This window comes from Rhipicephalus sanguineus, chromosome 7 (genome assembly GCF_013339695.2).
Source record: "Rhipicephalus sanguineus isolate Rsan-2018 chromosome 7, BIME_Rsan_1.4, whole genome shotgun sequence".
In the NCBI taxonomy this organism is placed as follows: Eukaryota; Metazoa; Arthropoda; class Arachnida; order Ixodida; family Ixodidae; genus Rhipicephalus; species Rhipicephalus sanguineus.
This window is the reverse complement of record NC_051182.1, coordinates 63,978,351-63,994,488: the sequence shown is the minus strand read 5'-3', so window position 1 is coordinate 63,994,488 and position 16,138 is coordinate 63,978,351. Positions and strand designations below refer to the sequence as shown.

At 48.1% G+C, this 16,138-nt stretch overlaps 1 protein-coding gene across 1 annotated transcript; it reads left to right on the top strand.

The window, feature by feature from the left end:
• The first annotated feature begins 3,890 nt into the window (after positions 1-3,890).
• On the top strand, positions 3,891-12,507 carry LOC125759196 (retinol dehydrogenase 14-like). The gene is made up of 2 exons (XM_049417606.1): positions 3,891-4,128; positions 12,414-12,507. The coding sequence occupies exons 1-2, from the start codon at positions 3,908-3,910 to the stop codon at positions 12,427-12,429; spliced, it is 237 nt and encodes a 78-aa protein (XP_049273563.1). The 5' UTR covers positions 3,891-3,907; the 3' UTR covers positions 12,430-12,507.
• The last annotated feature ends 3,631 nt before the right edge of the window (positions 12,508-16,138 follow it).

Here is a 16,138-nt window from a genome sequence, read left to right as displayed (position 1 = left end):
CAGCAACAACGAGACGCCGTCGATGACGTCAAGGCTCGCCGATCGACTGGCTATACTGTGAAACTTAGCGAAAACGCCAGTGCGAATTGGACCTTCTAGACGGACTTCATAAACAATCCGTTGGATACGTGTACGACGTGTGTGAAAGACTTTGGCACATGAAAGACTTGACGCCGCTAAGTAGTGCCATGCGTGAAACGTTGAGTTTAGTGGCGGCGCCTGAGTGGGGTGAAACCATGGCGTGGGTTTGTACAACGTGCAAGAACTTTCTCGTTAAGCAGAACATTCCGCTCTTTAGCATTACTAATGGGTATCGTTACCCGGCCATGCCGCCAGGTCTACCGGTTTTGAACGATGTGGCCGAATGTGCGTCATTGGAGCAGCAGTAAGCATGACAAGCTAATCCTAGACAATCTGGAAAGCTCAGAATAATCAGCTGAACCTTTGCTAACGCTACGTATATCCTGGCATAGCCGAGCTAAGCCCCTGCAATTTTTTGTTTGTTTGATAGGTGTGCCATTCGCGGCTACTAATCGATATAGTTTGTAACTTGTATTAGCTGATTGGAGTCATGTGTAATTATGTCACATACAATTTGGAGAGTGTCGCCTAGGGTCTCCCTCGCTGCGCGCGACGGCTCGCCGTCCCTTAGCGGTGCCGGACCGAGTTTTCGCGCGCAGCAGTGCGAAGAGTACACGGGGCGAGACGAACGAGGACGCGGCGCCCTGCATGCAGCTCGCAGCGCTCGAACCCGCGGTGGTGTTCGACGCGTACGGCTAAAGAGTATATAGCGAGGGTAGTGCGCGCCGGGGGCCGGTAAAGGCACCTGCTCATGGTGTCGCTTACTGACGATCGCGCAACCTCAAGGACGCACTCCCAAAACAATACTTCACCTCCTAATAATTCATGCCGACCTTGTCTAAAGGCGCGATGTCTTGCATGCAAGGCGATACGAGAGACAAGCAAAGTAACCGCCACACAATCTAAGCAAATCTAACATGCGATCCCTCGAATGTGGTGTATCTACTCGAATGCAGTGTGTGCAATATGCAATACATCGGGCAAACAGAAACATTATTCAGGATTGCTTTTTTATAATCACAGAGCCCCTAAACTACTTCTATCAAAACATCTTGAAAGGACACTGAAGAGAAACATTGAATAGGTTTAGATCGATAATCGTGCTCTGAGAACATTCATGTCGTTAATTTCGCCATCATAGGCTTATTAAAAGAGGAGAAAATAAAGTTCACAGTTTCATTTTTAAATTTCGCGCCGAAATCTCCCCGCATGACATCACAGATTTCAAAGTGTATTTTTCGTATTTTGGCGCCATCGGCTAAACAAAATTACCTCAAACTTGGTATGCTAAGTCTATGGCCCCCTCAGACAACAATGTACTTCATTTTTACCGATTAGGAACTACGTAGTCCCTAGTAGGCGCCGTGAAAACATGTGACGTCACGGCGAATGGTGCGGAAACTTCAAGGTGGCGTCGCCACCCACATTTTGTTTTTGCGCGTTTTCTGACGCAGCGAGCGTGGTGTTTTTGGTATCGCGAAAGAGTACTTTACTGATATGAGAGAATCATTTTGCTCTTTAGTGTCCCTTTGACGTTCCCGGCCACTCATTCAGTAAATTATCAGTAACGCTGTTAGAAACAGGATTTAAATAAAACCGGCAGCGTGAACAACGCGAGTCATAACTTATATACCGGATTAAGAAATGAGAACCCAGTTACACTTGCAGAAATTACAGCAATATAAAATACTGCTACTACTACTGCTGCTCCTACTACTACTACTAATAATAATGTTAATAATAATAATAATAATAATAATAATTGAAGATTTCGCGGCACTGTAACTGAAACAGTGACTGGACAATTGAAAATATCTTTTAGTATGACTATTCTCTCTTAAAGGGGTGCAACCAAATTTATGGCTTGGGCATTCTTTGCTGCAAACGTTTCTATAGCTCCAGGAAGCATGATACACGCACCAAGATTCATGCATTCTCGCTAAATATTTTAATATCGCCTTATTTATGTGAACAACTCTCGGTTTCGGTTTCTGGGCGCCGAGTTGGGCAGTGACGTCGGAGTAGAGGAAGCTTGGTCACGTGACCACACAAGGCTGTGGCGCACGTAATGGTGCTGAGTAATGGTGCTAATGGTGCGCACCTAATTTTTACGCAGTCGCCATTGAAAACAACTATTCTACAAAAGGTTCATTGACGACATCTTCTTTACTTGGCCTCATGGTAAATCTCAACTTCTCGCATTGATATCAGATTTTAATAACGTTCGCCCATCCATATCCTTCACGCACGCCTACTCGGCGGAAACTATTAACTTCCTTGACGTCGCTATATGCCTAATCAACGCGAACCTATTCATCAAGCTTTATCAGAAGCCTCCACCAACAGCAATATCTTCATTTCAACAGTAGCCACGTTAAACATTCTAAATCAAGCATCCCATACTGTCCGTTTCAAACACATTTTCTCAGAGCAAGCAGCCCGCTCAGATGACGCCGTGGCACGCGCAGACAAGCTTGACGGTAAACGCTAATCAACGCAGAGAAACGTCCCCGTAGCCTCATAGCGCTAACCTTGTACTCACGCCTAGCGTGTCAGCTCCTGATGCAGCAGCAATTCTGAAGAAACATTACATGTTGAATCAAAGCGAGCACTTAGTTTTTCCAGAGACACCCCGCGCCGTGTATCAGCGTTGTAGTAATATGCAGGATATCTTTACGTCCTCCAAAGTTCAAAATACCTGTATTCCACACGTTTGTTGCCATCCATGTCGCAGACCTCGATGAAAAGTATGCATTCAGATTGCGACCAGCACTGTCGCACCGCCAATAGTTCCAACTTGAAAATTCGTGGCTATTACACGTGTGAGACAGATAACGCAGTTTATTTGCCTGAGTGCTCCGTCTGCAAGTTGCAGTATATCGGTCAAACCGAAAATGCATTTCGCTACCGTTTCAACAACCACAAGGCGCATGTGAACTCCGTGCTTCATTTGCCAATATATAGACACGTCGCCGGCACCGGGCATACGTTTGAATCATTTACGGCGACTATATTGGAATCGGGATTCACATCACAATATAAGCGCGAAACGCGTGAGTCATTTTTAATTGGCAAGTTCAACACGTTTTCTAGTGGCTTAAACAAAACGCGGGTAAGCTGGCTAGCGTACTTGCAGAGTATACAGTGCACACTTCTATGCTGGCACAAAGTTGCCCTTGTTGGACTGGACATGCATTCTTAGAGAAAGTGTCCTTTTCAACTTTTTGTTTTGCCCGATGCTATTCGCAGAGTGCGCTCCTGTGCTATGCACGCTTTGCACGGCGCCAATGAATCTGATATGTTCGTGTCTCGTGGTATCTCACTGGCCAGTGACGCGGTTTCTTGTCTAACGCGATATATTTGTTTTCCTATTATTATTCGCAGTGTTGTGTCCACCATGCGCCAATAACTTGTTGTTCTCGATGCGCAGAACGTTTGATTTTGGTGCACTGCGCCAGTGTGAAGCTACACACCTATAAATAGTGTCTGTCACCTGTACTGCATTCATTCTGACGAAGGCTGGCCCACACCAAACGTTAATAAAACTACATTTGGTACGTGAGTCCTCCTGTTCACTCATAATATATATATATATATATATATATATATATATATATATATATATATATATATATTATATATATATATATAAAGGTAGCACGTAGGCGCTGCAGCATGTGCTTGGCACAATACGTACGTTTTCGCGTAGCTCCGCTGGCGTCATTGATGTGCCGTCCCTATAGACGTGCGGCCATTCTTGCAAGAAATGCTTCGCATGGAGTCGTGCTAATCACTCATAACAACAGGCATCGGCAAGGCCACAGCCATGGCGCTGGCAAGGAGAAAGGCACGCGTCATCCTGGCCTGCCGCAACATGGACAAGGCCAAGCGTGCCGCCCAGGAGATATTGGACAGCACGGGCCAGTCGGTGGTCGTCAAGCAGCTAGACCTCGCCTCGTTCAAATCGGTGAACCACTTCTGCGATGACATTCTGAAGACGGGAGTCGCGACTCGACGTGCTCGTCAACAACGCTGGCATCGTCACAGGTACTGTGCCGCTAAATGTGAGCGAATTGCCGTTTATAGCGACCACCGTTGCTTGGTCACGCCTCGTCTCGGCCACGTTTATTCTCTTTGTAACCGAAAACGCGAGAACCGCCGCTATGTCTGCTGCGAGAAATAGGCACACGGTTTGCGTCTGAAGACAGCGCCAGAAGCAAATCACAGCCACATTTTGTAACGTTAGCTACACTTGCCTAGCCGGAGCAGATTTCGCGTGGAGCGTCATGAGCCGTGCTGCGCATGCGCGAGTATCAGTGATGTCACACAGCTGGGTCACCGGAGCTGGCATCTCACGCGCTCTCTGGCACCGCCGCGCGCGGCTCGCCACTGCTTGTCTGCGCGTTCAGGAGTGGCGTCGTAGCTGCGGCAGACAAACTGGCGCCGGCGCGCGCGCAGACTCCGCCACCGCCGCGCGCGACTCGCCGCCGCTGGTCTGCGCTTTCCAGAGTGACGTCGTAGCCCTGGCAGACGTATTGATGCCAGCGCGCGCGCAGCTATTCGCCTTCGCTGTGTAGTCGCCGTTTGACACTGTGCTGGAGCCGCTTGATAGCGCCTCTGACTGGCGTTTGCAGGTGGGTAACGCCATGGAGAAGGAGAGCGCAAATGCTGCTCGACGGCGCAGAGAAGAGCCGAGAAGCTTATCTCATCGGATCCCGAAGTAGTTGCGTGGCAATTAGCGGTTCAGCGTACGAAGAATGAACAGAAGAAGGTTAATAATCCTAGACAATCTGAAAAGCTAAGAATAATCAGCTGAACTTTTGCTAACGCTACGTATATCCTGGCATAGCCAAGCTAAGCCACTGCAATTTTTTTTTAATCGTTCGAAAAGTTGAAGAAATTTTCGTCGTCCAGAGCAAGAAAAGAACAAAAAACTGGTTGCTCCACCGTATGAACCGAAAATGCCCCAAGGAGACTAGTAGGGATTGCCTGTCTATATTGGCTTTGAAGCCTCGAATAAATCTGTGTACGATTTTCGCTCATGCCGTTGTCGATTTGTTAGAACGGATTTTTATATCTACTGTCACAACCACTATCGGATATAACGAACTAAGTTCTTTGTAGAGAGTCGTGCAGCTAATGATGGCCAACAGACGCCCATATTTCAATGACGGCATTGTTTAATTGTCGCGTGTAGCGCTTTGCCTTCAGTGCTTCATGAAATGGTGGCCTTGAAAATGCGGTGTGCGTTACAAAAACTACAGCCGCGCAAGGAAGGACGGCTCTTGGTTGATTTGTGACGTACTATGACGCCACATATCGCTGAAGTTTGTGACATTATCGTGACATATGACGACGTTATCGCAGGTCATCGTCGCTTGGTCAAAGTTGGGCCCTTTCTGAAGGTGGTGCAACGAGCTTCGCACCGATACGATTGAGTGAAAAAAAGATAATGGTAGGCCAAGCGAAGGTTCCTCCTCTCGGGTCAATCGGCGTCTCTCGCGTTCTTCCCAGCGCCTTCAGCCTGTAGAACCGCCCAACACGCAAACGCAATTTAGCAATTCAATTTTCTCCAAGTTGAATTTTTTCTGAAATGTGCAATTCCTGAATCGACCGTACACATTGTCCAAGACAACGCTTTAATTCCGCCAACACGAAATATTCAATGAGGCGCCCACAGCAAGTGTCCTAATTGTTTTTGCATCGTCGGTAGAACGCATTCGTATGCTTCAGTTTAGTTGACAATGCGCAAGCATGGGCGTGTGACAGCGTTCAAGGCACTCGCTTTTGGACAGGGGCCAACCGGGACCGAATCCAGCCCCCGAAAGAAAAGTTATTTTGTTTTTAATAATTATTCTTGTTGCGCCACATATAACACTTGACCAGCTACAAAAGTCAGTCAGTACAAGCTTCACTTGGACAACAATACGCGGATATTCAATAAGCGTTCAGTGAAGGGCAAGGAATACATCAGGGAGAGGTGGAAAGGCCTTGAGTCTCCTAGTAGGGGCCCCGGCCAATTTTACCTATTATTTCTGACATTTTATTTTGTGTACATGGTAGAATAGTCCCGAACATTCCGACGAAATTAGAAGTTATGAGGCAATCAGGGATGGTATGACTACACAGCACATTGCCGAATAAACGGTAATCCACATGCTGCTAAGTGCTTTTGATATTCCCGCCACACGACGCAAACTTACTTCAGGTCCATAAAACAAACTCCGTAGGGAAGCTTACGGCGACGGCCTCTTAGAAGGCAGCAGTTGTACGAGCCTCGGACCGAAGCCGCAAGGGGCCATTAGGTACCCCTGCGCCGTCCGTCAGCAAAATCTCGCACTAATCACGCGTAATCATTATAGTCATAGGCAATTTTCTGTAAATCGCACAGTTTACTGAAATAAAAATAACGAATCAGTCTGGCTCACAGAAACATGTAGCACGTGTGAAAACGCGCTTGGCGAGCGCAGGTCGAGTGACGAAGGGCGCTTCGAGTTGGCCTCGATTTCAGTGAAATCGCTGTATTCATTCCGAATACAGCTGTTTGCATGCTGTTTGCATCTGCCCCCAGTGCGAGATGCTTCCACCGTGTTTTTCTGTTAACTAGATAGTGGGCAAGCAGCCGGTGGCTTCTGCATAGTCGCTGCCATGTTGCCTCGCCGCTACAATTATTAGCTGTTGCCGATGCATTAATTAAAAAATTACATGCGAACCGTAATTAGCATATTAAGTATCGCTGTCACGTAGCACATGCCAAAAAAAAATCGCCAGATCCCTCGTACCGTGGGAATCGATGTTATGCGAAGCATGCGCGGGATGACTGTGACGTAAGTTTTCACATTTAGCGAAACGTTACAGATGATGCTAGAGAAATGTGGAAGTGGCATACACACACTCATATGTTGAAGAGTCGCACATGTATTATTTAACTAGTTGTTTGCATCCAGTTGCGTAACGATGCCAACAGCAGAATGGGTGTTACCAACACAAGACGCGGTAAGCTGATATGTAGTGCTTATATGCTTCGATACTGGATAGCGCGAATCCTAACAAGACAAAGAAGTAACACAGATGGATAGGACAGGCGTTACTCGCAACTAAGCTTCATGCAGGAAAGTTACCTTAGATATATACAAAGCCGAGTGGCGCGCGCAGGTGCACTGCACGTACGTTACAGTCACAGTTGCAGTTGTTACAGTTGTTATACTTGTGCGTTATGAAGGAGAACGCACGCACGTTTCACGAACACGTGGGCATGTGTCAAAGGGGTTCTTGACAGTTCTTGAACAAGGTGATCATCACCTTGATCAGTAAGCACCAACAGCTGGACCGGACTTGTTAATCGGATCCGTTCGTGATCGCGGTTACGAGGGGCCTAAGTGTAGTGAAGTTCGAGATATAGTACATCTGGGAGAAATTCTGGATGCCTCTTACAATGAAAGGATCAATGGTGTCTCCTGTCGTGGACGTGGCAGCAAGGTCTTTTGATGCCCTGTCCACATCCATGCCGTCTTTCACGCAGTAGAAAAACAAGGCGTTGTTGGGTCTTGAAAAATCAATGTTGAAGTCACCGGTAATCATGAGAGGCCTGGTTCTCTGGGCAAATTTATTATAGGAAGCATTGATCCCGGTTTTTGCGTAATCCACGTGGTCCATGTTGCGGACCACGAGGACGAGTGGATGGTAGTTGAGCGTCTTCCAGGGGTGTCCTGTATTCAGCTTCCTCGCTTTCCTTGCGTCAGCCGCGGTGGTGTAGCGGTTAAGGTGCTCGGCTGCTGACCCGAAGGTCGTGGGTTCGATCCCGGCCGAGGCCGGTAGAATTTCGATGGAGGCAAAATGCTAGATGTCCGTGTACTGTGCGATCTCGGTACACGTTAAAGAATACCAGATGCTCAAAATTTCCGGAGCCCATCACTACGGCGTCTCTCATAATCAGATCATGGTTTTGAGCATAACACCCCGACAATTATTGTTATTATCACATTCCTTGCGTGTCCATGTGTTTGTCTTCGCGGTTACTGTGTTGGTTGAGACTCTGTATCAACTGTGGCACATGCCCGCATAACGTGAACTTTGGTATGCGGGTATGTGCCACACATGACTGAGAGAAAGGGTTTCATGACGTACGCGACAGGTATTTTGCGTTATTCATGTCATGACCAGTGAATCGTGTTCGCCATACAGTGATCGCCTGCTGGGCAAATTTTGGTATAATAGAAGTTATGGAGACGACCGGGGAGAGCGCCCAGCCGTAGGCGGCTAGATAGATAGATAGATAGATAGATAGATAGATACGTAGATAGAAACGGCCAAAGTGCCTGAGGTTCGCTAAGAAATGCTTCGCATTTAAAACGTCTTAACCTCGTCAGTTATATTACAAACAGAATTATGTTTTGCTGCTCGAGCATGTGCCTTGCTTGCACCTTCCACGCCAGCTTATGAGACAGAGCACGTTGTCTGTCGTCTGGAACAGCCCCGGGGCCTCAGACCCCGCGACCACCGAAACGCGAGTTTGGTACTAAATTTTCGCAATTTTGCTGATGTGTTCATGTCCGCATGACATATCCTATCGAGGGTTTTGTTCCTCTCCAAGCGAAGCCTTCATAGAAAGCGTTCTCCTTTTTGGTTTGTTTCACACCGTTAGTACAACGCAGTCATATTATTCAAATACATTCACATCTTGCCAGCGTGGACGGGTAACCCAGTGGTTAAGTTACCCGCCATCGCAGTTCAACTTGCCTTCGGGTTCAAACCAAGCTTGCTCTATCATTTAGTTTGTTATCAAAGTGTGGTGGCCCGGCGATAGTTACCATCGATGTTTGGAGGGTCAACGTCACAAGTCGTAACCACCAATCCGAAATGGTTCGATATGGTCTTCGACCGCAGTATTCAGTAAATAAATAAACAAACAAATAAATAAATAAATAAATAAATAAATAAATAAATAAATAAATAATAAATAAATAAATAATAAATAAATAAATAATAAATAATAATAAATAAATAAATGAGTGACTCAGACGGCGAAAAATGATGTCAACAGCTGTCGTCCATTCAGCATATGATTTCTTGCGTTTCTTGAAGGAAAGCGAAAGCGAATCGCTATTGGTAACTTCCATTTGTTGATCTGAAGCAACCTAGAAGTTGAATCTCGATTCCGAGCAACCGCCTCACAGCAGCAACACGGGACGTCATTTCAGTCAAGAACCTCGGTTGCACTCAGCGCTCTCTGAAAGACACCGCAACTCCTGAAGCAGCAGCGACGGCGACGCGCTCTACGCAATAGTGCTTAAAGAAACAATGTTCAAAGAAATGCGTGGGCACGAGTTTAGAAGAAAGGGACCCTGAAACGGTTCTTTGTCATTGTTCAGGGTACAGCACTCATCCAAACCTTCGCAGAGCAAGTTAAGTGACTCACCAAGGCACCCATGGGGAATTATACGTATAGCTCTCCTCATCAGCAAAGTCTTGCCTCCTTAACTCATTGAACGCCCAGCCATCACTGGCGACGGAAGCTCCGTGGCCCTCCGCAATCAGCACCGGCAACAGGGATTGACATCTGCTATGCCATGTGCCTCCACACTTCCAGCCGTTATTTTATTCTCCTTTACCGCAAAAAAAATCTGCTGCAAAGGTCATGCGGACAAACCTAACAATATTTCAGAACAGTCGCCGATAAGCTCGGGCAATGTGCCTTCAGGGGTGATGTGCGGATCACGGCGCTCATCGGATAACGCGAGTACGACACAGGGACGAGCTCCGCTCGCCAGGCGCCACCTCACAGCTTTACAAGTCACCAATGCCTAGATTTGCGGGCACGCCAGCTAGCTCGCGAAATTCATGGTGTCTGAGAAAAGAAACGTCGAGAAAAAAATCACAGCATATCCACGGAGTGAATGATGATGAGTGGGCGAAGCTTGCGGAGGTTCATCGGTAACCGTGAATCTTCCGTGAATTCTGCCCAGTACATCATCACCGACGTGATGATCGGGCGCGTTTATACTAAAGGTTCGATGAGTTATGACGACTTGCAGCGCACTTTAATTTTACATGTACGCTGTGAATTTTCATTGTTTAGAAAACCATTGCATCTGGCGTCTTTCGTTAAGCAGCTGGCGTCTTTTTCGTTTTGCTTAGAAACATCTGGCGTTCTTTCGTTTTGCTTTTACAAAACATCTGGCGTCTTTTGTTGGTTTATTTCATCAATCAACGGCGTTTTGACAAAATTTTTATTGTTTAATCACGCACAGGAGAAAATCTCACCAGCACTACCTTGGAGGTAAAGAATGGCTGCTAATGAGAATGAGAGACAGAAGAAGTCGGCTTTTAGCTAACGCTGCGAATTTTTTATTGTTCAACAACGCCACAGGAAAAATCTCCCACCGGCACCACCTTTGCCAGTCAAAGCGTAGACTGGTTACATACTACGCTACGAGGGACGAACGGGTGCCGCTATAGGAGCTTCGCCCCTAAATTTGCAGTGGCCTAGCGCGGCTATGCCAGGATATACGTAGCGTTAGCAAAGGTTCAGCTGATTATTCTGAGCTTTCCAGATTTCCGCAGCACGTTTAGCTTTCCGCAGCATGTTTAGCGTTCCTCTGTCCATTCTTCTTACGCTTAAGCGCTAATTGCCAGGCGACTACTTCGGGATCCGATGACATAAGCTTCTTGGCTCTTCTGCGCCGTTGAGCAGCATTTTGCGCTCTCCTTCTCCATGGCGGTACCCACCTGCAAACGCCAGTCAGAGGCGCTATCAAGCGGCACAGCGCACTGTCAGACGGCGACTGCACAACGAAGGCGAATACACCATCTCCCGCTAAGGGGACCATGAGTAGATGCGAAGCCGGAGCACATGCACGATCGCGTCCGTCTGGCGTTCGTTCGGCATGCTTACCGAGCTCGCGTCGTGGAACGCGAAGAGCGAGGCTACGCGCGTCGTATCTTCCATCTAGCCTGGCCGTTAATTCTCACAGGGCGAGCGGGAACGCGGTCGACAGGCGGGGCGAGAGGGGCAGCGTAGGAGAGGAGAGAGAAGGGGAGGGGACGCGCATGCGCTCGAGCTCATCGGGCGTTGCGCAGGAGAGAATTTCGGCATGTCTAGCCCGCATTTCAGAGGAAGAGTGGAAAGGGGGAGGGGAGAGGGGAAGTGGAGAGGGTAATGGGAGAGGGGATGGGAGAGGGACAGTGGGGAGGGTGGGTGGAGAGGGGAATGGGAGAAGGTGAGTGGAGAGGAAAAATGGGAGACGGTAGATGACAGGGGGAATGGTGAGGGGGAGTGGAGAGGACGTATATGGAGAGGGTATGCGCATGCGCAGTAAGGGCGGTCACGCCGCACACCACCTACCGGATTGAGCTCCGCCTTAAGATACTTCGTATCTAATAGCTGCTCGCGCCATGGCTACGACGTCGCCCCTCTCGAATGCGCAGAGCAGCAGCGGCGAGTCGCGCGCGCATACGCAGCACGGCTCATGATGACCCCCGCGAAACCTGCTGTGGCTAGGCAAGTGTAGCTAACGCTACAAAAACACTGCAGCGCAGCTCACGCCAACAAGGAGCACGTTGTAACACAAGCAGACGTTGTTCGCTGTCAGACTGGACATGTCCAATCAGATCGGTCGCCGGTGCTACGCATCATGGCACACTGCTACGTAGAATAAGAGAGCTGAGCATCGTTCCAGCGCTCGTCCCGTGTTGTTCTTTCCTTTTGTGTATGGTTTTTTCGCGCCGTTTATCATTATGAATACATACCAACTAGCCCAGCTTACCACTCTTGAGCTGAGCTAGTTGGCAAGTATTCATTCTAAAAGACAGGGCGTGCAAATACGAGCGCGGGAAGTTGAAAACTTGTTCGTCTGAGCCGCTGCGATCTGTAGCGATTTGTGCGTTTAAAGTCTTGCAATAAGTTACACGGTTGACGCAGAGAGCTCAAGTCGGTGTGCCAATGATTCTTGGGACTTTCATTGCCGGCTCATTGCGTTCCAGGGTTTCACCCCCAACTGCACGCCACTGAGTCTAGAAAAGTAAGCGGCAAATGTGGGCCCACGAACTCGAGGCCGTTCCGTGGCCGTGGAGTTCGTCTTTGAGCTTCCTGTCGTGTGGCCCAGCCCTGTCACCTCGCGAAAACATTTCAAGCTTGAATGCTTGCTTTTACCCATATAACCGGCAAATCCTAGCCTGTTTCGTGTCAGCAATAAACAGGAGCTATAAGTAACATGCTTGCTGGCCTTCATATGTCGCATAGGAGTTGATGTGCTTTGCCTTATTTTCTTTTTCCATGACCAGCGTTCCAAGCTACAAAGTGTAAAGTTATTTTTATTTCTCCTTTGTTTCAGACTCCAAAGCGGTTAGGCTGACTGAAGACGGCTACGAACTGTGTTACCAGTCAAATTACCTCAGTCACTACTTGTTAACAATAAGGCTCCTCGGTAAGTACGATAAAATTCCACCCCATATTTGTCACACTTGGGGGAGAATACCTTATGTCACGAGCTGCATCCCGGCCACGCGCTCCAGGTTTACTTTATTTATTTGTGCGCTCGTTCCGACGCGGAGATTAAGAAGAAGCAAGTAGTGCAAGAGCCGCTGCAGTGACAACATGAATCAGAAAACTCATTAGGCCGTCCCTGCAAAGGAATTACCCTTCTCACTATTAGCCGCTGCCTTCATGTGTTTTGCGCATATCGTTCCTCGTACATGGTAGATGTTTCATCATTCTTCAGCAATTTATCACTTTAGTGTATTTTTGCTTCCTTTTGTCCTCTCCAAGACGCTGTGTTGCAGTGTAATGGCCATATTCAGTTTTTTCCATGTGCTTCGAGTTGTCCGCCTTGGTCCCGGCCTGCCGCTGCTCCCGGCTTCAATGCCCGCACGAATTCTTTTTTTCAGCTCACCTTCTGAGATTCCTTGCTGTTTTGTGCTACAACTGACAATTTTCTATTTCACGGTCTAACAATAATTTCTGGGCCGTTATGCGCCGAGACCGTGATACACGCTAAAGGACAACGGGATTCTTCAACGTGCACGCGACCTCTAACTATGGAAGTGTTCGCGCACTTCGCCCACAACGAAAGCCAGCCAGGAATGAACCAGGGTTCAAACCCCCCCCCGAAATTTTTCAATTTTGCTTGGGTATATATACACGCACACATACAAACGCACGCACGAACATACATATTGTATGGTTGAACCCCCCGAAAAAAATTTCTGGCTACGCCCCTGAATCGAGCCCACGTCCTGAAGCTTATCCTGCTGCGACACCACGGCTTGTATTACGTAGACCAGGCGTTCTCACTGATGCTGACAAGGCGTGTGAAGACGCCTACACAATAAGCCTTAAAGGGACACTAAAGACCAAAACGATTTTTCTCGCATTAGTAAAGTAGTCTTCCACGATACCAAAAACACCACGTTTGCTGCGAGAAGACGCTTAAGAAGCGAGAAAACGCGCAAAAAGAAAATACAGGTGGCGACGCCACCTTGGAATTCCCGCACCATTTGCCGTGACGTCACATATTTTTGACGGCGCCTGGTTGGCCCTGCGTAGTTTCTAATTGGTTAAATCGAAGTACATTGTCCTCTCAGGGGACCAGAGACTTGACATAACGAGTTTGTGGAAATTTAGTACAGCCAGTGGCGCCAAAATACGTTAAATGCTCTTTGAAACCTTTTACGTCACGAATTAGTGTTCGGCGCGAAATTTAAAAATGAAACTTTGAACTTGGGTTTTCTGCTCTAATAATAAACCTATGGTGGTGAAATAAACTACACAAGAGTTATCCGAGCACACTTTATCAATCTAAATATCAACTCATTGTTTCTCTTTAGTGTCCTTAAGGCTCGTTCCCGTTTGCGACTAGCTCCGGTCGCGCGACCAAGTTGGCCGCAAAGCGAGGGATCGCAAAGCGGCTACTTTGGCTCCGTCCCTCGTTGCTCCATTTTTCAGTCTCACGACTGCATTCGCACACCTCTTGACCAATCAAAGGGGAGCAGATGTAAATTCTGCGTGAACAGGTCGTCGCATAAGTGGAGTCGCTTTTGAATCGCCAGTCGCAAATGGTCGTGTGGCCGGCGCTAGTCTCAGGTTTATTTGAAGCATTGACAAACTGTTTAAAAGTGCGGTTTATTTCAGCGAACGATCCGTGTCAACGGAACGGGCTTCAAAAACAGCGTACATGATAGAAAGGCAAGTCCAGATTCGAGGCGGAAGACCTTGTGAGAAAAAAACGGAGAAGCACCTAACTTTTGTTGAGAGGAAATTGCAGGAAAACCTTTTGAAATGCTGCTTCCTCGAGTAGTGCAATGGAAACTCGCTGTCGACGCGTCACAAGCAGCGCGCGTTTAGCGCTGGTCGACCTTGGTGAGCGTGTTTGGCGGACACCATTGTTTGCCGAACAAAGCCGAGTTTTCTTTTCAGCGAAGCCTTGAGCCGTGTTTTCACGGTGTCACATTTGGCGCCGTATTTCCACAACGTGACAACTTCTAGGTCGCACGGCAATCATGGCTTGGCTCATCAAGGCCACAGTACAGTCGTAAAATTGGCGCCGCAAACTGCTAACCATAAAGTGCCTAGATTTTTCCCTGTTTTTCTTAAGTATCCACAACTTCCTCCTCACTCAACCACCTTTCATACGCAGTCGGCGTCAGCCGCCATGATCTTCCTAACCTCCGAGGACACCGCGCGAATGAATGCAGACAATAAAATACGACCCCAAAGGCGCTTAATACCGCACTGTTGAGACCCAATGCACAATCTGCCGCCGTTAATCGTGTCCGTCTGCAACTTTTTTCGGCGACCCCTGCTGCGTCGTATCGCACCACGCTGTAAAAGGTTAAAGGCCTCCACCTCCGCTCAGGGGGGTCCGTGAGCCACAATCCGTACGACAAAGAGCCAGCAACGCTAGGAACAAAGACCGCTTTAATTCACGACTCAAACCAATCTCACAAAGCCTTCAATGCCGGCATATCACGGCACAACCGCGTACAATAAATGGACCAAACGCCCGGAACGGACAATCCTCGCAGACTGGCAGTTAACCACGGACCGTACGACGCGAAACATAAAGCCCGGTATGCAAACGAACTCACACTCAACTGGCAATCGAAGACGAGCCAACGGCTCGCCTTAGCGGACGCCCAAAACCGCCGTGGCCCCCGCTCTGCAGCGCTCGCGGAGGAAACGCCCGACGCGTCGCGCAACCATCATTGCATCCCTTGGCGCCCTCGCCAAAAAGCCCGCGGGCTAGTCTCTCCTCCTTTCTTATCGCCCAGCGTCCATCTGCCCCGCCCCCCTGTGGTCTTTTAGGGGCGAAGCTCCTTAAGGCGGCACCCGTTCGTCCCTCGTAGTCGTCGTGGTCGTAGTAGTGAGTAACAAGTCTTACGCTTTGACCTCCAAGGTGGTGCCGGTGGGAGATTTCTCCTGTGCGTTGTTGAACAATAAAAAATTCGCAGCGTGCGCGTTAACTAAAAGCCGAATTCTTCTGTCTCTCATTCCCCATTAGCAGCCATTGGCATGTTCCAGTAGGAAACGTTAGTAGAAGTAGAAGTGTAAGTGTTAGCTAAAAGCCGACTTCTTCTGTCTCTCATTGCCATTAGCAGCCATTGTTTACCTCCAAGGTAGTGCCTGGTGAGATTTCTCCTGTGCGTGATTAAACAATAAAAATTTTGTTCAAAACGCCGTTGATTGATGAAATAAACCAACGAAAGACGCCAGATGTTTTGTAAAAGCAGAACGAAAGAACGCCAGATGTTTTTCTTAAAGTGTAGTAGTAGTAGTTATATGTAGCCACCTCGCCCGATCGTCAACGGGCGAGGTGGACCGGCAACGGCGCGAGGACCCTGCCGTACGAGAGTTAAATCACACTAAAAGACATACTTTGCGGGCGATACACTCTAGTGAACTTTTCGTCTTAATGTACATGATAAAGAAATTATTTCTACGAAAAACGCAAGGCACACCTTGAGCAATATATTTGGTTTTGGGACGCTAAATGGAACCATGAGGCGATGCGAAGCCGGAGCACTTGCACGATCGCGTTCCGTTGGCTTTCGTTGGGCATGC